This window comes from Dicentrarchus labrax, unplaced genomic scaffold (assembly GCF_905237075.1).
Source record: "Dicentrarchus labrax unplaced genomic scaffold, dlabrax2021, whole genome shotgun sequence".
Lineage (NCBI taxonomy): Eukaryota > Metazoa > Chordata > Actinopteri > Moronidae > Dicentrarchus > Dicentrarchus labrax.
In genome coordinates this window covers 9,136,906-9,159,736 of record NW_026136724.1, presented here as the reverse complement: position 1 = coordinate 9,159,736, position 22,831 = coordinate 9,136,906, and the positions used below count along the sequence as shown (strand labels likewise).

The 22,831-nt window shown below is 42.8% G+C and overlaps 2 protein-coding genes and 2 non-coding genes across 7 annotated transcripts; 3 read left to right on the top strand and 1 right to left on the bottom strand.

Annotated features, from left to right (window-relative positions):
- Positions 1 to 38: 38 nt before the first annotated feature.
- On the bottom strand, positions 39 to 7,658 carry zbed4 (zinc finger, BED-type containing 4). Of its 2 annotated transcripts, XM_051391826.1 has the most exons (3): positions 7,519 to 7,658; positions 4,602 to 4,836; positions 39 to 4,403 (listed from the first exon to the last, which is right to left on the bottom strand). In XM_051391826.1, exons 2-3 carry the CDS (start codon positions 4,641 to 4,643, stop codon positions 876 to 878), a joined length of 3,570 nt encoding a protein of 1,189 aa, XP_051247786.1. In that variant the 5' UTR covers positions 4,644 to 4,836; positions 7,519 to 7,658; the 3' UTR covers positions 39 to 875. The 2 variants fall into 2 exon arrangements, with proteins under 2 accessions (XP_051247786.1, XP_051247784.1); XM_051391824.1 differs by having other exon boundaries at positions 39 to 4,836.
- Positions 7,641 to 22,037, top strand: brd1a (bromodomain containing 1a). Of its 3 annotated transcripts, none has more exons than XM_051391823.1 (13): positions 7,641 to 7,732; positions 9,951 to 11,376; positions 11,779 to 11,935; positions 12,154 to 12,285; positions 12,411 to 12,539; positions 14,218 to 14,530; positions 14,671 to 15,015; positions 16,491 to 17,078; positions 17,488 to 17,629; positions 17,845 to 17,978; positions 18,981 to 19,090; positions 19,541 to 19,695; positions 20,225 to 22,037. In XM_051391823.1, exons 2-13 carry the CDS (start codon positions 9,968 to 9,970, stop codon positions 20,406 to 20,408), a joined length of 3,798 nt encoding a protein of 1,265 aa, XP_051247783.1. In that variant the 5' UTR covers positions 7,641 to 7,732; positions 9,951 to 9,967; the 3' UTR covers positions 20,409 to 22,037. The 3 variants fall into 3 exon arrangements, with proteins under 3 accessions (XP_051247783.1, XP_051247781.1, XP_051247782.1); XM_051391821.1 differs by having other exon boundaries at positions 11,779 to 11,947; XM_051391822.1 differs by lacking the exon at positions 7,641 to 7,732 and adding an exon at positions 8,105 to 9,091 and having other exon boundaries at positions 11,779 to 11,947.
- Positions 13,047 to 13,119, top strand: trnak-cuu (transfer RNA lysine (anticodon CUU)). Its single transcript has one exon. It is a non-coding gene; the product is annotated as a tRNA-Lys (tRNA).
- On the top strand, positions 13,781 to 13,853 carry trnak-cuu (transfer RNA lysine (anticodon CUU)). The gene has a single exon. It is a non-coding gene; the product is annotated as a tRNA-Lys (tRNA).
- Positions 22,038 to 22,831: the final 794 nt, after the last annotated feature.

Sequence of the window (22,831 nt, the reverse complement as noted above, 5' to 3'; positions counted from 1 at the left end):
AAAACCTATCACAATACGAAAAAACACCCTCTGCAATATTGCATAAGGAAAACCTTTATTTACAAATGACCAAAATTTGCATGGTTCCAGTCTCAATGCTAAAACATTTATCAAATTAGGTTCAGAAGTCATTTAATATAAAAATGTACAGTACATCGTTTTACTCAATAATAAACCCATAATTTAATCCCCTGGACATAAACTTAAATTGTGCTTAAGAGACAAATTGTATATTCCAAACAAACTGCTTATTCTGAAAATACAGCAATATTATACATGATCTTATTAAAAACATTTCAGCAAGTAAAAAAAAAAAAAATGAAAAAAAAAATCTATTTCTAAATGACAGTACCATGAGCCACAAATTCACAATGAAAATTAAATAACATTAACTTAAAACATCTTTCAGTCACAGCATTTATTTTTGGGCTATGTTTTCCATTTAGAAAACAACTCTGCATCTATCTTTAATACATAGTAATTGAAAAAGCATCCTGACGTGATCTGCGCAATTTAACAAAATATTTACAGCATTTTGACCTGAAGTAGTTTTGGATAAGGCACAAGGAGAGAGTAGACACGGAAAAACAAAAACATCGATTTACAAGCAAACACGTTATCACCAACCCCTACAGCTAGAAAAACCCTCCCTCCCTGATACACTTTTGTCTGAGACTTCTCATCACAACAGCTCCAAAGTGTTTAACAGTAGTACACAGAATACAATAAAACCTCCAAATCTGGCCTTTGCATTGAGAATCAATGAATCAGTGTATAAATTGATATTTTACATTTTGCCCAACAGAAAACCCCATTTCACAGCTATTCAACTTGGTCCTTGATAAAAGGGTTTTCAAGTTAATGGTCAACAATAATCAGTACTGAAAATAAATCAAAGGGAGGTTGACCTTGAGGAACAGCAGACCCTCCATGTTTTCCAGTAAAGGTCTGGGCTGATTTAGGGCACAGTTCACACTAGCTGTGCTGAACAGTGTCTCTGCTGGGATGATGCTGGGAGGACAGCCCACGTAACGGGCAGCTACTTTGGCAAGTTCGGGCCACAGGAACTTTTTCAGGTTCCAATAGTCGAGAGGGTCACAGCTTTGATCAAGTATGTCTTCCTCAAGGTACTCCAGCACTGCCAGCTCTGAGGACTTTGGCTTCTCCTCGTGTTTTATCTTTTGTCGGATGTCAGCCATTAGGGACCAGAGGCTGTCCTTGTTTGAGTGGGCGGTGTTGGATGAAACGGGGGCCTCGTTGCAACCGTTGGGCAGCGGAGGCTTAACTGCCACTGAGGTAGAAGAGGACAAGTCAAGCTCCCGGATGAGATCTTGTTTACAACTCTCTGCTTCTTCCTCTGTGAACAACGAAGTCTTGTATCGTGGGTCTAGCATGGTTGCCCAGGTGTATCGCGGGTCGTGCAGAGTTGCGGACATTCTGCTCACCATGGCTTCCTTTAGAGACTTGAGCATAGTGTCTATGCCCACAGTTTCATCAAACAGCAGGTCTATCTTTCTGTTGAGTATGTGAATGAGTGGTATGACTTGTCCCAGAGTGGCAGTGCGGTTGCTCATCTCCCTGTAGGCGACTTCGAAAGGTTTCAGTGCATTGCAGACCGACAGCATCACCTCCCACTGATCGCAGCTGATCATTTCCCTGAAATTGCACTCGATCGACATCTCGTCGATGGCTTTCTTCTGTTCCACCAGCCGCTCCAGCATGAAAAAGGAGGTCCTCCATTTGGAAGGAACATCCTGAATCAGTTGGTTCTCTGGCAGCTGGTGGACCCTCTGGAGCTCAGCCAGCTTCTCCTTGGCCTTTGCCGAGCGGTGTACACGTTCACAGATCTTTCGTGCAATACTCAGAAGGTTCTGAACCATTCTCTGGCTCTTTATGGCTTCGCTAACAATGAGGTCTATAGTGTGTCCAAAACACTGCATGGTGACATGGCCATGGTCCTCCAAGGTGTTTCTGATGGTGTTGTTATCAGTTACAGTGAACCCCTTTTTAAGCCCTGATGAGGTGATCCAAGAATCCCACAGATACTCAAGCTGCTTTGGGATGTCATGCATATCATGATCACAGTCTATTTGTGAGACACTTAGGAGAGCGGAGCAGTGAAAGTCCTGACCCTGGGGTCTGACACTTGACTCGTACGTTGCCCAGTGGGCAGTAAGGGTCAGGTATTCCCTTGTCTGGCTACTGACCCAAATACTAGTTGTGAAGTGAACAACACCACCTTCAGCCTCTTTCAGGTGAGTCAGCACAACATCCTTCACCCTTTCGTACATATCTGGTATGGCAGTGCTGGTAAAGTAAGAAGACGATGGTAGAGAATACTGAGGCTGGAGGTACTCTAGTAGTCTGTTCAGTCCAGCATTCTCCACCATAGCTGATGGCTGAAGATCCAGTGCGAGCATTTCTGCGATAAGTTTGGTGATTTTTTTGGCAACCGGGTGGTGTTCATCAAACCTCTCACAGGTCTGTTCTGTTTCATAAACAGCAGTGTCCATGAGCTCTTGTTTAACATGAATTTCAGCAGACGGCACATCACCTGAGATAGTATTGTTACTTTCAAGAACATGTCCATGAAACCTCTGCATGTGTCTGAAGAGGCAACTTGTGCCGAGGTTTGTAGTCTTTTTGCCTCTGCTAATTGTGCGGCTACAGTGCAAACAAACCACCTTTGTGGGGTCAGCAGGCGAAATGGAGAAATGGTTCCACAGTTTTGATGTCTTTTTGCTGAAAACAGGCAGGGTTTGTGGCTTTTTATCACTGGCAGGGCCCTCAGTTTCTTTGGTTGAAACTGTGTCCGTTGCGGTGAGATTGGTGTAGGGATGAGGGGAGGTTTCCTTCTCATCTGTGCTTTTTTGGTTTTTGAGGACGTCTGGGTGGCGTCTCATGAGATGCCTCATCAGACAGCTTGTTCCAAAGTCACCCCGCTTCCCCCGACTGATGACGCATGTACAGTAACGGCACAGTGCTTTTAACTGGTCAACTGGTGACACTATGAAATGGTGCCACACTTCAGATTTCACCCGTTTCATGATCTTCTTGTTTTGCTGGAAAACTGAATGATCCTGATTGAGGCTGGGGCCCTCTGGGAGGTCGCGTGGTGAGGAGGTTAGGGGTGTGTCCTCCCCCTGATTTTTGAAGGAGAGATTGAGGGAGGACTCCTGCGGCATTATCTCGTCAGATTCCTCTTTTATATCCATACTTTCCTCCATGCTTTGGGGTAATTCATCGGATATGGTTTCTGGTGACGATGGAAGAAGGGGGGATTCTTTTTTTAATTCCAGTGGATCCTGTAGTTGTGTGCGGGACAACAGTGAGGGCGGGTTTGTATAGGGTGGGGGAATGTGATTGCCCTGTCCATTTTCCTCAATGACAACCTCTTTGTGGGCCCTCCACATATGACGAATAAGACAGCTTGTCCCTAGATCCTTCCCATTTTTACCCCTACTGAATTCATTCATGCAATGGATACATACTGCTTTGGAATTATCAGCAGGCGACAGGTAGAAGTGTTTCCATACAGCTGATCTCCGACGGGAACTAGAGCTTTTAGGGGTCCCAGGAAGACGCTCGGGCCCTCCGTCTGACATATCTTCAAGGTTGTTTTCATTGGAATGTGAGGATGAAAGTGTGCTGCAAACAGTGTCGGCACACGGTTCTAGTTTTGGTTCGACTTTGGGCAACACTTCTTTGGATGACAGGTCTGAATTTTCAGCTGAGGAGGTGGACGGTGAAGTGTTCTTTGAGGCAGAAGAGATAATGCTATTTGTCATGTCTCCATTTTTTGGTGAGTTTGGGGAGGGAGGTATCAAAGATGAGGCGAGAGAGCTCGTCATGTTATTTGTAGATGTGTCTGCTCCGTCTTGGATGAGGACAGTGGGGTGAGCCCTTCGTACGTGTCTCATTAAACAACTTGTGCTGAGGTCTTTCTCGTTCTTACCCCGACTGAACTCTTTCATGCAGTATAAACAGATTGCTTTGGTACTGTCCCGCGGCGATATGCAGAAATGATTCCAGGCAGGAGATTTTTTCCTCGGGTTGGTGTTACTCCTCATGGATGACAAAAGGCTCTGGGTGACAGCATCCATGGCAACATCATAAAGGGTGCTTGTGTATCCACTTAGTAAATTACTATACTCATCACCATCTCTAGTTACAAAAGGGCCAATCGAGCTACCAAATGCCAGCCTTTCGTCATCCTGTGTTTCCTCCTCCATTCCATTTGCATCCCCGGGCTCCTCTTTGATATGTTGACTTTCTTCATTACCATTTTCCAACTTGTCACTCTCCACATTTCCCTCTATATCAGTGTTTAGGCATTTGTTTGAAAGAGTGGGAGAAGCTGGATCAGTCTCACTTGCTTGGTCTGACTCCAACTGTTTGTCATCCTGAGAAGATAAATGAAAAGAAGGGGGAGAGTCTTTATCCAGTGTTATTGAGGAGCAAGCAGGTGACTTTTCATCCGCAGCCTCATGAGGGTTAATGCTGTATGATTTGAACACATAACCATCCTGGCCCTCAATTTTCAGGCAGGTCCCTTTTGCCTCTCTTTTTTTACTTTCTACGGAGCCATTAGGTTCACTGACCATATCCTCACTCATGTGAGAGACGTCTTCCTCTCCATCCATGGCAGCAGCCCAAGGGTGTCTGTAGAATAGTCAGGTCTGCGTTGTCAAATGTAATCAGTTTTTTCAGGTGTAGTCATCAATACTGCAGTTCTCAAGCAGGTGATGTAATGAGCGTGTGGCTGTCTGGGACACAGGGTGCCTGCTTGTCCCTCTCCATTTATGACTGAAGTAGTTCCACCTCTCTGCACACAACCTACAGAAAGGGAGAGGGAAAACAGATGAAACGGTATTCTTAAGAAATAACAAGACTCCATAACAACAGGTAATATACAGTAGGTTCTGTACATGACATTTTAATTTTCTACAACTGATTGACCAAGCTCTATATACAAGGTTTGACAGCATAATGGTGTGTTTAAAGTTACAACAAACAAGTAAAATCTCTCAGAAAGTCTCAGAAAATCAACCTGCATTGACCACTTTGTTACTAACTGTAACTTTGTGGTAATAAGCATGAATGGAAATGTTTAAAATTTGCAAGTTGACAAGCACCACCCAAACACAGTATTAATTTTTGTCTCTGCCTACACCGTCTTATTTACATATACAGGTTTGGCCTGGCCTTCATGTCTTGTGGAGAACCTGCATTCAGCCACTTGACAAATGGTAATGTCCCATCAAAGGCAGGAACACCTCCCCAAGGTCCTTCTACTGAGCTGTTGCTCAATTATTTCAGCTTTCTGAATTATAATTGCCTGTGCTCATCCCCACAAATTATTATCACAACATTTCCTTACCCCCCTTTAAAGCTGTATGCAAATATGTTCCTATTTATTGGATTAATCATGCTTACCACTTAATATTCACAATATTTATACCTCATGGTACAGTAGATCTTTGCAAAAATGAAAACGTGCTACAACTGTGCATGCTGCTTAAATCTTTAATATTCTTAATATGGATCCTTGTATGTAGATTTTGTTTCATTACACCGAAACACTTGAGCAGCCGAGAGCACTGACATCTTGAGAAACTAATGACCAAAATCAGCTTGAGGGTAATGTCTGGTTAAAAAAGAACCAACGTAGTGGCTCCAGTTTTTAGAGGCACCCAGTCTGCCATTTTAACCATACAATTGGGATCCTACTAATTTATCAATGCATTATCAGCACCACACTGTCAAAATGATCCTGTCATAATGTAGGTAGATCTATATGTATGACATTAATCAATACATATTGTGAAATATTCCAAAACTATATACATTAAATTCCTAATTTATTCCATGCAGCTAAAACTAATGCAATCTAATACAGCAGTGCAATACCTTAATGAAAGGAGGTGGTTCTAATACACTTCTCACAAAAAGTTAGGGATATTCGGCTTTCGGGTGGAATTTCAGAATGTACATAAAATGCACTATAACCTTTCCAGGTGATCTTAATTTGACCTTCTACTTAAATGCTCTACTTTCATGATATAATATCACTGTAGCATCAACTTTTTACATTTTCCATAAATTTCACCCGAAAGTGGAATATCCCTAACTTTTTGTGAGTAGTGTATTTAGTATAGCCTCATTCATATAAATGGGGTAGTCAAAATATTAGAAACACCTCTCAATATATTGCCATAAACAACACCACAATCTATATGAGATGTCTGAAAAAAATATGTGTATTAAATAATCTCAATGAAAGTAGTATTTATTACAGGCCAGTTGATTTAGACTATATTAGTTTTGGCTAGGTGTACATAATAAACTTGGTGAACATGGTGTGTATTTTGTTAACAAATCACTCCGTACCCTGACTGCAGGTACAGCCCTGGTTGTGGGACCAGGTCAAATGTGGACTGATAAGATCGACTTGTGTCTCACTTTCTTAAGTCTGTGTACCATTATTTCCCTTATGTCAGTAAGTACTGCGTTATGGGCCAATGCAATAAAGATAAACCATGTTGTACATGCAGCATAAACCAAGTAAAGGGAAATATTGACACCTATTAACTACAAAATTGTGTCTTTTTTATCTTTTCCATACATGAGCAAAATATACAGACAAGACACAAGATACAGTACCTGTACATGCCAGAAACAGAAGCTCTAATAACATTGGCTTAAGTACACAAGTATCACCCAAATGCAGTGTAACTTGCAGCAAATGTCTAATAAATGGTCATAAAGACAATCGTTCATTCATCTTACTGAGTGTGGCCAGCACAACCAACTGTATCACTGATCATTCATATATTATTTCATTTAAGTGGGTAATCAAAAAAGACAGACAAACAAGTAACGTTAAGCCATTTCCTAAGTGAGCAGTGACAGACAGTTTTTCCGGGTTTGGCTAAAGTGCTAGTCAGGAAGATGCGAGAGGACAGCTCGAAACTGCTTTCATCTTCACACAACACACTAACCAGTAAAAGGTTATCCACATGCCAGCTTTCGTCGTTAACCATGTTGAGCTAACACAAATCCTGAAAACCCTCATACCAATAAATATTAAAGATTATAATCAAACATTTCTGGCAGCTACGCTACATCATCAGTAAACACCACGGTGGCTATCCTGGTAGCTAACTGGGCTAGCCGCAAGACTAATATACACACAAAAACAACACACATGTACAACACTTCTGTCACATGGGTTTGTAGCACAAATATTCAAAACAATGTAACTTCTACAACTATCCCCTTAACGTCGTAATGGTCTGGGGAAAGGCTTCTAGTAAATATCGGACCACACCACGACTGCTAGCTGGTTAGCTGCCAGCTAGGCCACACACACAGGACATACTAGCTAACCTGGCGAGGCAGAACCCAGCCGTGGCAACACACGAACCACACGGGATCCGAATCAGACCAGCGCTCACCACGACGTCCAGACCACATTAAAACCCTCATCAGACGTGTACATGTGCTCAGGATACTTACTGTGAAGTATGACGGTGGGATCACTAGGTTTCGGCTCCTAAATAGTTAAATATGACACATTTGATTGATCCGGAGGGGGGTTCACTTTGTTGCTTTTGTCTCCTGGTTTTGCTAGCAGTTCACGTTCGGCCGAAGCAGCTCCACACAGCGTCGGACGGAAGGAACATGTTTTAATGATGTCACCGGGCGCAGGGTCTTCAGTGTGGCGAAGGGGGTAAATACATTTAAGCAATATGTCACACATAACAACCTGCTTCACTTTACTTTTTCTCTAATTAAAGCCAGTTATGCGCGACAAATTATTAAAATGTCAGCTGAGTGGTCTCCCGTTACACTTGATATACAGGTTATATTACCTTATGGGACATTGTGGAAAAATGTCACTTTGTTACATATGTTACGTTGTTCTCTAATAATAATAATAATAATAACAATAACAACAACAATAAGAATAATACATTGTTATTATTCGCCAAGCCGTATATGTAGTTTTTTAACAGTCGCTAAATGACAGTTAATGGCGGTTTCGGTTTCCATAGTAATCGAACTAAATGAAAGGTTTTCTTCGAACGTAACTCGGAAACGCCCGAAGAGTGTTCGTTTAACTAACCGAACAAACATCGACGACACATACGGTAGCTTCTTACTACGAAATAATTACTGCTCAATGACTTCTGCTGCGTGTTGCATTCACGGTCTGGGGCTACAGCTTGGATTTCATATAACGTTTGGAGCATAAAATATATATTATTTATCGCCACACGTTATTATTGCTTTAAACCGACGGGGTTTCTTGACCTCAGAGATACAGTCTGGGGCGAACTGGTTTCAAGGGTGGGGCATTTAGCAGTGGTTTGTTGTTGTTCTTCCTGTGTCCTGACTGTGTCCTCTGTGACTAGAGGAGAAATGCTGAATCAATAGCCCGGACCATGACAGATATACACACACACACACACACACACACACACCAATTTGAAAGTCATATCCGCTGGTTATGACTTAACACCCCGGTACGGAGAGCCAAAAAACAGAGATAGATTCCCAGCTTTTGCTCGGACAGTGCTTCGCGCTTTGTTCGGAGCTTTGTCTGTGTACGGCTAGTAAGGCTTGACAAAAGGCAATGCATTGATTGTGTGACAGATGGGCTTTTGTGTGAAATCTACGACCCACCACCAACATGACCTCCAGCGTCACACGTAGAGTAGTGCGTACGGGTGGGAGTTGTCTGGTGAAACGCATTGTTGTGTTGGGGGATGAGCCGTCAGTGCTGCTGCTGCTGTTGCTGCTTTTTTGCTCCTGGTCGACTGTGGCTAGCGAGCGACTCCAGCCTATGAATGGTCCACAAAGCAAATAACTGTGTGTTCTCTGTGGAACTTGATATCGAAACTTCACAGGCACCAAGCAGGCATCTTTCTCTTTTTATTAGTAGCTGAACAGACCCCAGTATCGCCCGTTGGATGAGAACATTGTGTACGGAATTAGAGCCACTTAGCAGGCCGTATCGCCATTGCTTTGTAAGGCAGCTGGCTAGCTACCGTCTTCTTCAACTAGCAAAACTGTTCGTGAATCCGAGGTATGTGCTTTGGTTTTATATGCTTTTCTTAGCTTTACACGTTGGCGACGAGAAGGCACACAATGCATCTGCACAAACGCGTGTTTAATGTGACATATTATGTATGAATTAATAAACGATGTTTTTAAAGAGCTCTTGTGTTGTTTGACGCCATTTGCTCCGTTCAAGGGGGTGGCTAGCTCCTGTTGCTAGTTAGCTGGCTGGCTAATGTTATTGTTAGCAACTTGGCCACTTTGACTTTAAAGGCAATTGTATGTCTGCACCAAATGGGCAAGTGCTAACTCCTGCGCCGTCATATTGAAAGTGCCCTGTGTGGCCGCCTCCCACCGCATTTAAATGCCCCAGCTCCATTGACAAAGCTGTAACGTACAGCTGGCTACTACATTACAGTCCGTAACATAGTCACTGTAGTTTGAAGCTTCATATTCTTTCTTAATCCGGTTGTTAACTTTAAGGTCACGAAAGTATAATGCGTTTAAATCACTCAATAATTTCTGCTTGGTCAGGAGGACATTGAATTCAGTTATAATACCTAATTTCTCAGTGTGAACCAGCTAAATTATCATGGCAGTCATTCATAATGGATGTTATTACTTGTAGTAATGTCTGTATCACACATTCATTTGCTAGCCTAGTCACATGCTGTTAAGGAAAACAATTTAGGTGTTGTCATTTATGTTGCTGTTATAATGTTTTTATGGTTTTCAATCATAAATAAGTGTGGATTACACCTTTGTTTTTCTTGACCCTCGAAATGCAGCTACCTCATTGCCTTCTCTCTGCCCTTGGTTTAACTCACCTGCCCCCAGTGGAATTATGCATATATCTAACTGTTTATCCCCACCCTGTGTCTCCACAGCAACACGGAGCGTCAAGATGAAGAAGAAAGCTCGGCAGCACCGGGTTGCGGTGCCGCAGAGGCCGCCGTCTCCCATCAAGCCTTCACCCAACAAGCAGATCTTGACTTACGCCCAGGCTCAGCGCATGGTGGAGTTCGATATCGACGGACGCGTCCATCGGGTCAGCGTATATGACAAGCTGGACGTGATCTCGGATGATGACCCCATGGTGCAGGAGATGATGGAGTGCACCAGCAATAAGGAGAATGCTGAGAAACCCCAGCAGCAGGTCCTCCTGAGGTCAGTCAGACTAAAAAACAACCAGGAGAAGAGAAACGCAGCACTGGGCATCACTGGTCACGGAGAGGGAGGTGGACATCAAGCCGGCGTTAATGCAGGACCAAAGCTTCCAGAGCCTAAATTTCGTACAGTGGAATATAATCTTCCAGCAGTTCCTAAGCGTGGAGCTGCCTTTTATAAATACACAGAGAAGACAGAGGAAGAGCTGGATGAGGAAACAGAGTATGACATGGACGAGGAAGATTATTCCTGGCTGGAGTTGGTTAATGAAAAACGGCGAAGCGAAGGGGTCAGTCAGGTGTCTCACAACGTCTTTGAGTTCCTTGTGGACCGCTTTGAGAAAGAGTTGTACCTGGAGAGTCTGGATCAAGGCAGTGAAAAGCAAGCTCCTATTGATGAGGACGCCGTCTGCTGCATCTGCATGGATGGAGAGTGTCACAACAGCAACGCTATCCTTTTTTGTGACATGTGCAACGTGGCTGTGCACCAGGAATGTTACGGTGTGCCCTACATTCCCGAGGGCCAGTGGCTCTGCAGACATTGCCTCCAGTCATCCACCCAGCCCGCAGACTGCATACTTTGTCCGAACAAGGGCGGAGCAGTGAAAAAGACAGATGATGACCGCTGGGGCCACGTGGTGTGTGCCCTCTGGGTCCCTGAGGTCGGCTTCTCCAACACCACCTTCATAGAACCTATTGATGGCATCAGCCACATTCCTCCAGCTCGCTGGAAGCTCACCTGCTACCTCTGCAAGGAGAAAGGCGTCGGGGCATGCATCCAGTGCCACAAAGCCAACTGTTACACCGCCTTCCACGTCAGCTGTGCCCAAAAGGCTGGCCTCTTTATGAAGATGGAGCCAATCAAAGAGGTAACGGAAACAGGAGAGCCCACATTCTCTGTAAAAAAGACAGCCTACTGTGGAGCTCACACACCTAATGGGTGTGTAAGGAGGCCTCTTACAATCTATGATGATGCCAAACCCAAAAACGGACTATGTAAGAAGGTGGACAAAGGGAGAGGTACAGGTAAAGGACAGTCAAAAGGGAAGCAGAAGAAGAAGAGTAAGAGTAAGAAGCCTGAGCCTGAGCCTGAACCTGAAATTGAGGAGCCAACCCCTGCTACTGTGCCTACTTTTCCTGCTCACAGGTATACTTACGGGTTTATTAATGATGGTGGTGTAGTATTTCTTTCGTTAGGATGAGATATCAGTTACTATTTACAGCATAGCGTGTGATTGGTGATATAGGGAGGGCTTTTCTGTCTTCCTTAAGGACACTGATAAGACATGCAGTTGTTGATGGGCAAACATTGACTGTTGCAGGATTTGAGCATGTGACACAGGTGATTGTCTTCACAGATAGAAGTTTCAGTGATCTACTTGAATGCATTTGGTCAGTATGCTAGTCAAATGCTGGGTAGATTTTGTCTGTCATTGTTTTAAAAAAAGAAATCATCCTGCAAGCAGCTTGTGACCTTTGAGATGTGCTATTTGTTGGTCTCTCTCCCTGGCAATACACGCCTAATACCCGTCTTCCTCGGCTCCTCTAGGTTACAAACTATTATGAACCAGGTGTCAGTCCAGAAGAAGAAAGCCTTTGTGGAGCTGGTCCTAAATTACTGGACACTAAAGAGGCAATCCAGGAATGGGCTTCCCCTCATCAGACGCCTTCAAACAAGCCTGCAGTCTCAGAAGAATGCACAGCCGGTTTGTTCATCTGTCAGTCAACCACAGAGGGCTTTCAGTCTTCATTTTCCCCTTTACCAAAGTACCAGTAGCTTTTAGAACTTGAAATATGTGTTTGTAGGTTTGCATACAGCCAGTCATTTTCACACACTTTGTTTACATTTTAATGTTGGATCCTTTTAAATTCTTGTCTGTTCCTTAATGTATGTAATTTTTTTTTATTTCAATGTGTTCTCCAGAGGCAGAATGAGGAGGAGAGCAGGGCACTGAAGGACCAGTTAAAGGAATGGCATCGTCTCCGACACGACCTAGAGAGAGCCCGGCTGCTGCTGGAGCTAATCCGCAAGAGGGAGAAGCTCAAGAGGGAAGAGGTAGGAGTGGAGAAATCAACAAGTAAATGGGCAGACTCCTGCCTGAACCTGCAGTCTGAGAAATTCTGCGAAATAAATGAAACAATCTGATCTTCTAAATGGTTTCCCTCTGTGCGGTGCTGTAGATTAAACAGCAGGAAACCCTCCTAGAGATGCAGCTGACTCCCTTCAGTATATTGCTCAGAGCCCTCTTGGACCAGCTCCAGGCAAAAGACCAGGCCCGGATCTTCACCCAGCCGGTTGATGTCAGTGAGGTGAGTTTGTTGTGTGTGTGCGCAAAAGTTGAAAATCGTAGCTTTGTAGCAGGGAGATAGACCAAGGAAACACAAATACATACTTCTTGTTTGATAAGCCTTTAAACTGGACTTGCTGGTACAAAACAGCAGGTCTGTTTGACTGGTTTTTCTACCTGATTGCCAGGTAACTTCTCAGAAATGTTGAAATGATGGCATGAATGATGGTGTGAGCCCTGACACACCAAGTGGGCCTACTGGCACATGTAAAGGGAGAATAATCACAGACAGTGGTCTCTATTTTATCTCCACACATTCGTTAAAAGTTGCATTCCAACACACCACAGCCAGCAGACGACTGGTAGCTGCATGTCACATGGTCTGACTATGGTGACTCAGGTTATAAATTAACCCCCCCCCTCCATGTGTGGACAGGGTTGAGCAAAGTGACTTCCTGGTAGGGTGAATGTGTGACTTGAGAGTAAGGTTTCTTGGCAGATGTCTGTAAAATGTGAGGTGTGTGCACATGCCCGGCTAGCTCAGTCGGTAGAGCATGAGACTCTTAATCTCAGGGTCGTGGGTTCGAGCCCCACGTTGGGCGTCAGCTTTTGACTCCAGACTCCATTACATTACTAGTAGACCATTCATTTGAATTTTTCTTGGTTAGCTGAGCATTTGTGATAATGTGTTCTAATGTGGTCTACATATACAGACCTGATCAACTCAATGTTCTGCCCACAGCACAATCTGATTGGTTACACATCACAAGTAATAGCCTATCAACACTGAAAGCTGCTGTGCCACAGATGGGCACACACTGGAGTTGCTCTGGTGTGACTAAAGACTGCAGATATTTCCAAAAGTTACAATAAACACTCACAATCACAATCCTATCATCTATTTCTGTGATGACAAGCATGTCCAGTTCCCCAGTTATACCACTAAATATTTCTAAAGCCACAGCCTATGGGATTTTAGTCAATGGAGAAAGCAAAAAAATGACGTTGTTTAAATCAGTCACTCTTCTCTAACCCAATAATTGTGATTTAGAGTCAAACAGCAGGCATCTATTTTGTCTTTTACTAGTCCAGAGTTCACATTAAACCGCCCGTATAGATCAACTATGACCTGTTGCGTCACTACTTGCATGTACTAGTTCTGTCTGGGTGTATCTGGTCTTGTGTTGGTGAAAGCATTGGTAACTTGAGAGCAAGGTCCACTGGAAGAAGTCTGTAAAAGGTCAAGGGTTTCTCTTTTTAAATGCCCGGCTAGCTCAGTCGGTAGAGCATGAGACTCTTAATCTCAGGGTCGTGGGTTCGAGCCCCACGTTGGGCGTCAGCGTTTTATTCTGGACTCCATTAACTTACTAGTAAATTATTAATTATCTTGGTTAGCTGTTGTCATGTTGTTAAATGTTGTTACTGCACTTTACAAGCATGTTGCTGTACTGTTGTGTGAAATGAACTGTGGCCGACTGTGCTCTGTGCATATAGAGGACGCACAAGGTCTTGTATATGATGCCATTGCTCATCATTAGGGAATCCAAACAAGTTGGGTTATCTTAAATATATGATTGAAATGAGCCCCTTTAGCCTACTGTTAAGCGATAGAGAAGAGTCAGTCATACAATCTGAAGGGCAGATAGGAAAGGTCTGGGTCATATGGTCAAATCATTCATTATATATGCTGTTTCCTGTAGGTGCCAGACTACCTCGATCACATCAAGCACCCGATGGACTTCTCCACCATGCGGCAGCGCATCGATGCACAGGGCTACAACAACTTGGATCAGTTTGAGAGCGACTTTACCCTCATTATTGATAATTGCATGAAATATAACTCGAAGGACACCTATTTCTACCGGGCAGCCATTCGCCTACGTGACCAGGGTGGGGCCCTGCTTAGAAAGGCCCGGCGAGACGTGGAGAGAATCGGCTTTGACACAGAGAGTGGCATGCATCTGCCCGAAGCTCCTGAAATCAAAGCCACTCCATCCTTTTCTTGGGAAGACGGTAAGGGCAGTAGCGAACACACGTCTTTCTGATGTGTCTGCATCATTAGAGTTGGGGCAAATGAATGAGAAATATTCGTAAAATGTGTTCAGAAAACCCACGTTTCAACCTTTTTACTAATGAGTTAATTCTCTCCTTAGTGGACCGCCTGCTAGTGCCAGCCAATCGTGAGCATCTTTCTCAGGAAAAGCAGCTGCAGCAGCTACTGGAGAAGTTTGACCTGACCTGTGCCATGAAGTCCAGCCCCTCCCGCAGCAAGCGCCTAAAGCTACTCAAAAAGACCATCAACGATGTGCGCAATGAAATGAGCTTAAAGAGAGTCCATCCCTCCCACCACCACCACCACCACCATCACCACCACCACCACTCTTCTTCCTCCACAACTCCCTCCACATCAGCGTTGTCTTCATCATCTGCCTCCCACCCAGAGCATAAAAAGAAAGAAGAGAGATTGAAACCCAATGGACATTTTCCAGATGACGAGGGTATGTATGCATCTTAGCTTTGGCTTTATGAGCAGGTTTTCTCTGGAGCCTCTGTGATTTTTAAAGAGAACCACATGTCCTTTAATATCCTGAAGTGCAGGTCAGAGATTAGCCCCCAACCCAAAACATAGCCCCACAGAGCAAAGTCACATGCTGTTCCCCAAATCCAGTGCGTCTTACGCTAGACTGGTTCCAGACCTCTGAATTGCCTCTCACACGTCAGGTTCGAAGACAATGACATTATCAGGCTACTATAACACATAATCAACAAGCCATGAGAGATTGTGTTGAGGTAAGCATGAGTCTGCTGTTTTGGGGAAATTTGCTAAAACACTACAGAATATCCTGGACAGCAGATCCTTTGATAGTGAACATTGACCTTTATTTCCCAAAGCAAGAATCAAGAAAGCCAAAACCACCTTAATTATGTTATTAACTGATAAAACCACTGGATGTTAATAGGATTATTAGTGCTAATGGTATTTGCTAATGGCTAATGAGATTTTTCAGCAACATCAACACATACTTTACGTATATAAGTATGTGTATTTGACAGAGAATGAGCCGTTCATTGCCGGTGGAGCAACAGCAGGTTTTGTCCAAATGGCACTATTTATTTCTCTCAAACAAGAGAACTTCTCCTCAACCATTCACACAAACTCTCACATATGACTGATGGTTAAACTGAAACTTGTTCTCACTGACACACAAGACCTTTAGTCAACTCCTAATTTCAAATCACAGAACCAGACAACTTTAAGATCAAATAGATGTGACGGTTGTGCTCTGGCAGCGGAGGAAAAAAAGTGTTACTGGTGAATCCTAACAGCATTCTTATATCTCTCTGTGGAACGGATCCCTGAATAGATAGCATTATAATGAGCTAGTGGGGGAAAGAGAAAGGGGAAAAAGTAATTTCGCTCTCATTTTTTATTTATAAAAGTGCCTCAGTGTTATGCTAAACAGCGCCTTGTTTTACTTTTATGATAAACCCAAAAGCCATATGATAATGTGCTGTGTCAGCATTTCTACAAACACAAGGACAAAGTGCGGATTCTGCAGCGCATTACTGTTGGTAATAGTGTTGTTCTGTAAGTCATATTTCTTGTCTTGTCATTTTGTCATATTGTTTATGTTTTTACATTTTATGAATAGCTTTTTTTTTGTTGTTGTTCTTCCAAAGATTTCATTATGTTGTTTTGCGTAGCTAATCCTTTACCACAAAAAACGTATTATACTTTATTTCTACCGCACCATGAGGAAATAGTAATGATGATGAAAGAGAAAGGAAAATACATTAATAGAAGTAATAAAACCTAAAAAGGAGTTGGCATTAACTGTAAGAACAGCCTGTGTGCCACAACATGAATAATGTTATACTTTGTGGTGGCAGTTTGAATGATTAATGTTGACTCTATAGTCAAAACTACAACTATGAACTGTTTGTGTACTTTTTCTTTTCTTTTCCCCCACAGGAGACAAGTCTCTTCCTCCCAAACTGGAGCATTCAGACTCCATCCCTCCCCTCATCCACTCAGACACAGACCCCGAGCCCCCCACCCTCAAACCAATCGACGCCGCCCCGGACTGCGAAGACAAGACTCTCAGCAAGCGAGTCAAGTTTGACGGGGAAATACCAGACCTGCTCTCCTCTACCCCCCACCTCAACGGTTACTCCCACGACAGCCTCCAGAACTCTTTGCTGGATGGAGACGTGAGCGTGGTTGCCACGTCGACCCTTGCGGAGCCCACGGGCGCGGTCAACCGCCGCACCTCCGTGCTCTTCCGCAAGTCGAAGACGGCCAGCCCCCACAAGCCCCCGAGGAGCGGAGACGAGGGGGCCGATGGAGTTGAAATAAAAGAAGGCATGGAGGAGGAAGATGAAGATGGCGCGCAGCTGGGCTCCAAATCCTTCCTGTCGGTGGTCATACCCAGGCTGGAGACGCTACTACACAGCAAGAAGAGGAAGCACAGTGGCAGTAGAGACGGCGAGGAGGAGAGGGAGGGAGGAGAGGGAGAGCATGAAGAGGAGGGGGAGTCCCCTGTGAAACGACTTGACACTGGTAAGAAGTGTACAGAGAGAAAAACTACGGTGATTAAAAAAGAAAAAAAAAAAAGCTGTCAATATTTTCACCATCTCGAGCAGTTTCACAACTTTCTGCATGGCTAAACATTTCTTCGATTTAGCGTATGTTACACTTTGACTGGCATGTTCAAGGCTCTGATTAAATTAGTAGAACAGTATTTAGGCCTGCTGCCAACCCCTGAAACTGGCAGTGCAAACATTGTAATGAGCTGTTACGCTGCTTACAAGTCATCACAACAGACTTGTTTACTCTTTTACACCAGTTTGTTTAAATTAGAATAGCTGTTGATTGAACAACCTGTATCATTCCACAAGAGCTGCATGGGATTCTGGTTTTAGAGCATTCGTAATGTGTGTTTTCCTGATTTTGTGTTGTCGTATCTCAGGCCTGTCAAGCGGTTTTCTGGAGGTGGAAGAGGAGAAGGAGCTAGAAGACTCCAGTCGAGCCAGTAGACCTGTGGAGCCACGAAGACGCTGTGCCTCTGAGTCCTCCATCTCCTCGTGTAGCAGCCTTCCAGGAAGCACCAGGTAATCCACCAGAACACGTCTAGCCTTGTGATCAAATCAAAATAAGATTTGACTCAATAGCAGGGCCTAAAGACGGCGATGCCAGCTGGTCTGTCTGTTCTTCCAGCCTTCTATTTTTCAATTAGCTGGTTGTCCAACACTGGTCCAAGCTGTCATCAGCCCCAGATGATTTGTCTCTAATGGTGACTCCTGTGTGTCTGTTTTTTTGTTTCTAGCACTATTCTCAGTCTTCCAAAATGTGGGAAGGGGAAACCCGCCTTGGTCCGGAGAAACACTGTGGACGATAAGAGCGAATTAATCGCCTGCATCGAAACCGGCAATTTTGCAAAAGCTGCTCGAATCGCTGCCGGTAAATTGGCTGCATTATATGTCAAAAAATAATCTGCATGCGTGTGTGAACATTAGGTATACAGATTACCTATTTTATTCACCATTGCAAATTAATATACAGTAAAATATTGATATTTAGTTGATTTTATGAAACTTTAATGCTTCACTTATTTTTAGGTTGATACAGACAACTCATACAGTAAACATGTTTTGCAAGATGTATCTAGGAAAGCTATTTGACACATTTAAAACAATTCACTTTATCAAAGAAAACATTTAATGAGAGACTACAGTAACAGTTTAACATCAGTAAAACCCAGCTGGACTGCCAATTAATAGAACAAATGGTCAAATATACTTAATACTATGTGTTGCAATTTCTTTTAGAATATCAGCCAAAATATACACCCATACTTATACGTGTGTGTTAAGCCAATGTCAGTAGTTCACTATCAGTCAATTTAAAACAAAACACAATATTTATTTGCACTCAGACTAAGTAATACAGTAAGTAGTATGTGTATATTCCTGGATGTCTGCAGGTCCTCTAAAATCTTCAAATCTTCTTCATCAGAGTTTACGTTTCCTGTTGAACGGGAGAATTGGCCATAAATGTAATTTTAGTTTCAGAATCAATTTAGCCTGTAACTATAACTTGCAGACACCTGGTATTCATACACACATAAAGAAAGCAGGGTTGGAAATTAACAGCAGCTACCAGCCAACTTCTTGTGACTTCTGGCACTGACCGGTGAGTCTTTACACTCTGCCTGCCATCATGGCATGAAACCAGTAAGCATCTGGAGGCTCTTCCCTCATCTAAAATTCATATTTGGCTAATAAATTGCTTAAAGTGGCTGATAGGTTTTAATATCTGTCGTTCACTTGTGGCTCTTAAAGGGGAAAGTTAATTTCCCACCCTGTGTACTCCTGCACTTGGCAAAGCACGGCTTTGGAAATGTGTTTCTGTCTGTGTTTAAACCCACACATAACTTGTTTGGTGTTGTTCCCGCTTCCATAGAGGTTGGCAACAGCAATATTTGGATGCCTGCTAGTGCTGCAACAGTTGCATTGGAACCCCTAAAGCTAGTTTGGGCCAAATGTAGTGGATACCCTTCCTACCCTGCCTTGGTGAGTGTTTGTGGGAAAGAAAGCATGACCATCACTGACTAGTCTTTTTACTCTGATGTTTCCTTGTCATCTCTTCACATTGAGACACATTGGAACCTAATTATGACACTCTTGTCCCACAGGATGAAGCAATAGTTTTACTACAGCTGTTCTTTTTGGTGTCTAGTGGACAGTTTCGGGGGGGGGAAAGCCCAGTTTTTATGTCATTTTTTTCCTCTAGGTGGCAGCCTTTCACTGTTAACCAGTTTAATTTGACCTTAGCATGAAAGGACAAATGAGGAAAAAGAATCTTATTGCCACAAGCTGGCAGTGTGCATGCATTTGTATGCGTGTGTATGCGGTATAGACATCTTTACTCTATGCTTGAGTGATTCTCTGGGTTAATGTATGTTTGTCTCGCGCTTGCATTCATAAGCACAAGTGCCTAACTCCCCTCTCGCCTCTGTGTAGATCATCGACCCCCACATGCCACGTGTGGGCTGCCAGCACAACGGGGTGTCCATCCCCATGCCCCCCATGGACGTGCTCCGCATTGGAGAACAGATGCAGTACAAAGCCGAAGAGAAACTCTACCTCGTCCTCTTCTTCGACAACAAGCGCAGCTGGTGAGTGCCCCTATCTTGCGGGAATGATTTAAACTGCTACAGGTTTCTACAAGGGTAAAACCTGTCAACCTGTCTGTCAGCTGATCATTATTCTCTTGTGGCTGCGTGACAGCAATTGTCCAGAGACGACAAATGGCTTTCTTTGAAGATTTCCACTGGACTCTCATCACTTGGAAAATGTTTTCTAACCTTTAATAATGATGATGGTTCTGTAGCCTTTGTGTACTGCTAACTGGCTTTTTATCTGCTACTAGGAAAGAATAATCCACATCTTGGAGCTGAAACTAAAGAAATGTACCAAAAGGATATAAGACAAGTAAAAAAATATAACTGAAAACACCAGTAAATAATGCAAAACAAGCCATTTGAATTTGACAAAACTTTTGGCTTACTCTTGGTATTATAACTGGATCAACTTTCCTGCAGCAGTTCCTTCCAGTTCTGTTTCATGCTAGTGCTACTTTTTGAATCATGAAAACTACTGTTCAGGTGTTGTAATATAGATGCTGTCTTATTACCCCCCCTTCAGGCAGTGGCTTCCTAGATCCAAGATGGTTCCTCTGGGAATGGACAAAACCATAGACAAAATCAAAATGATGGAAGGACGCACATCCAGCATTCGCAAGGCTGTCCAGATCGCCTTCAGCCGCGCCATGAACCACCTGAGCATAGTGCAGGATGAGCCAGTCAGCGACCTCAGTGACGTGGACTGATGACGTTCGACTCTCTCCCCTCACAAACACACACACACACACACACACACACACACACAAACTTGTACCTCTCCTGTACCAAAAACCTTCCTCCATCCTCCCCCCCCGCCACCTTCTCTCTGTCTCTGCAGGAGACTCAAATGTTTACTGGGCACCTGCTGTAACAGGTGGTGTCTCTTCCTCATCCATTCCTACTCGCACACACTCCTACCATGTGCCGATGGGATACGGCTGCTGCTGAAATGAATGTGTCTATCTATCCTCTCCACCTCCAGGCTTATAACTGTGCTTAGAGACTGCTCTTTTTTTGTCTGCCCCGCCCCTTTCCCCTCACTCCACCAGTCGTTTTTATTCATCATTTTAAGGCAAAAAAACAAAACAAACGTGTGTACATTGTGGTATTTTGGCCTTACCAAATGTGTCAGGACTTTGCAGTAAGAACCTAAAAACCGACTCTTCCATGTTCACTGCACCGTTTTTTTTAAAAACTCTGTTATTTTGGCAGGTAGCCGATCATCATTTCCGTTACAAGCTGTTAAAAAAAAGAAGCATCTAGTAGCTGGTAAATTTGCTAAAGCGGACAAAAACGTACATTTCCTGCCTACATGAAGGCTTTTCTGTTGTGTTGTAGCCAAAGGGTTCGTTTATGTCAAGGTCACATTTACATATTGGTCGTCTCCATTTACAAATATTCTCCTTTGTATTTAAACTGTAAATAATCTGTACAGTTGCCTGACACTAACTTATTTTGTAGTTTTGACATAAATGAGTACTGTACAGGAGTTTTTCTTAGTATTTATACTTGATGCATTCTTGCCACTGAGGAGTGAGTGCTATTTTGACAGTGCTGTATGATCTGGAAGAATAAAAAGTGTGAAAGCCTTAGTATTAAGGAGATTAGGGCTAAAATGTTGTGTTTCTGCAAAGTATGAAAGTATTCCCTTTTTCATTTTTTTTTTTTAAGTTATTGAAGTTTATAATCGTAAGCTTCCATTTGGCATTAATCCTTTTTGTATAAAAAAAAAAATAGTTTTCGTATATTTTTGTTCATATATATTTATATGATTTGGATACACGGTAATACAGTATGTAATGTCTCTGCAGTTCATACAGGCAGTCTGATGTTGTGGACACGGAACGTACATTGTTCTCAAGAAACCAAAAATGTTGCTACCCAGAAGTTTTTTGCTGATTAATTTTCTGTGTGATGTGTGAAATTGTTGCCAAAAAAAGTTAAAAAAAAGTAAAAGTGTATTTTTATGTGATACATTCGACTGTTACTTGGTTTCGCTGTAGTCGTAGGGAGATGTGCCTGCGTTAACTTATTGTAAAGTATTTGCATTACTTTATATTCAAGGAAAGACGTGCAAACTGATTGTGGTAAAGTGGCACATTTTGTGGTGGATACTTGCCTTCTTTTTAAGTAACCTTTTCTAACTTTTTTTGTAGTCGTAGACTTCAAGACATTTCATTTTATACTCCTACGCCTATTTTTTCTGGGTAGCATTGGGTAGTTTTGGTATATTTCATTTTGTACTTAACTGTAGTAGTTTTTTTAATCAGGTCATACAAAGTATTGCTGGGACTGTTTTTTGTAGCAAATCAAAAAATAAAAGATACAAATATGAATACACGTGCCTCGCCTTACTTTTTTTTTTTAGAGATGTTTTTTTTTCTTGTTTCTTCATGTTTTGTGTCTCTTAGTGACAGTGCAGTGTTCAGAATTGAATAGAATTAAATTAATTTAATGTTCCACTTTATTGTTCTTTTAAAATTTTTACTTCAATTTGTTACATATTTGAGCCTTGGACACAAAAGGACTGTGCCTCCTTCATGGTTGGCAGAATGCATACACTAATTCAACCTACTACCTGCCATATGGCACTGTACCCTGCTCATCTACTCCGCTTATAATTGTCCACTTACATTGAAAATTGTGTCCTATAGCTTGCCAGCTACATAATATCGGCTGCAGAGAAGGCCCAGCTTATGCACTGTGGCAAAACACATCACTTATATTGCATGAACCAGACCCGATCTTGCAAGGCTGTTGGGCACTTTGCATGTGCTGATTAATCTAAAATAGGATTTATTGTGTTAGAGCTGGCCGTTATCCTCACCCGCCATTTTTGTTTATTATTATTTTGATTCTGTCACTTTTTTGGCATCTAATTACTCAAAAATGATTTGTGCAACAAAAAAAATCAAATGAATATAAAATTGTGCAGCTCATTGAGCAGATGTGGGCTATTACTTTGGTATGTCAAGCGTATTCCGACAATTTTATATGAATTTTTGAAGATCATAATTTTAGAATGGAAGTATATAATGGAGGACACAATTCAGACTTGCTCAGCTTTGAAAGTAAACTGCCCTGACGTACGTGCAGCTATAGAATGTGTTCAAACTTTAAAGTTCTCATG

Bases quoted from the DNA above. Each gene is read 5' to 3' on its own strand.
- brd1a (XM_051391821.1), top strand. From the start codon at position 9,968: ATGAAGAAGAAAGCTCGGCAGCACCGGGTTGCGGTGCCGCAGAGGCCG. The intron at 17,630-17,844 runs GTAATCCACCAG...TTTTGTTTCTAG, and splicing joins AGCCTTCCAGGAAGCACCAG to CACTATTCTCAGTCTTCCAA. The intron at 19,696-20,224 runs GTGAGTGCCCCT...CCCCCCCTTCAG, and splicing joins TTCGACAACAAGCGCAGCTG to GCAGTGGCTTCCTAGATCCA.
- zbed4 (XM_051391824.1), bottom strand. From the start codon at position 4,643: ATGGATGGAGAGGAAGACGTCTCTCACATGAGTGAGGATATGGTCAGT.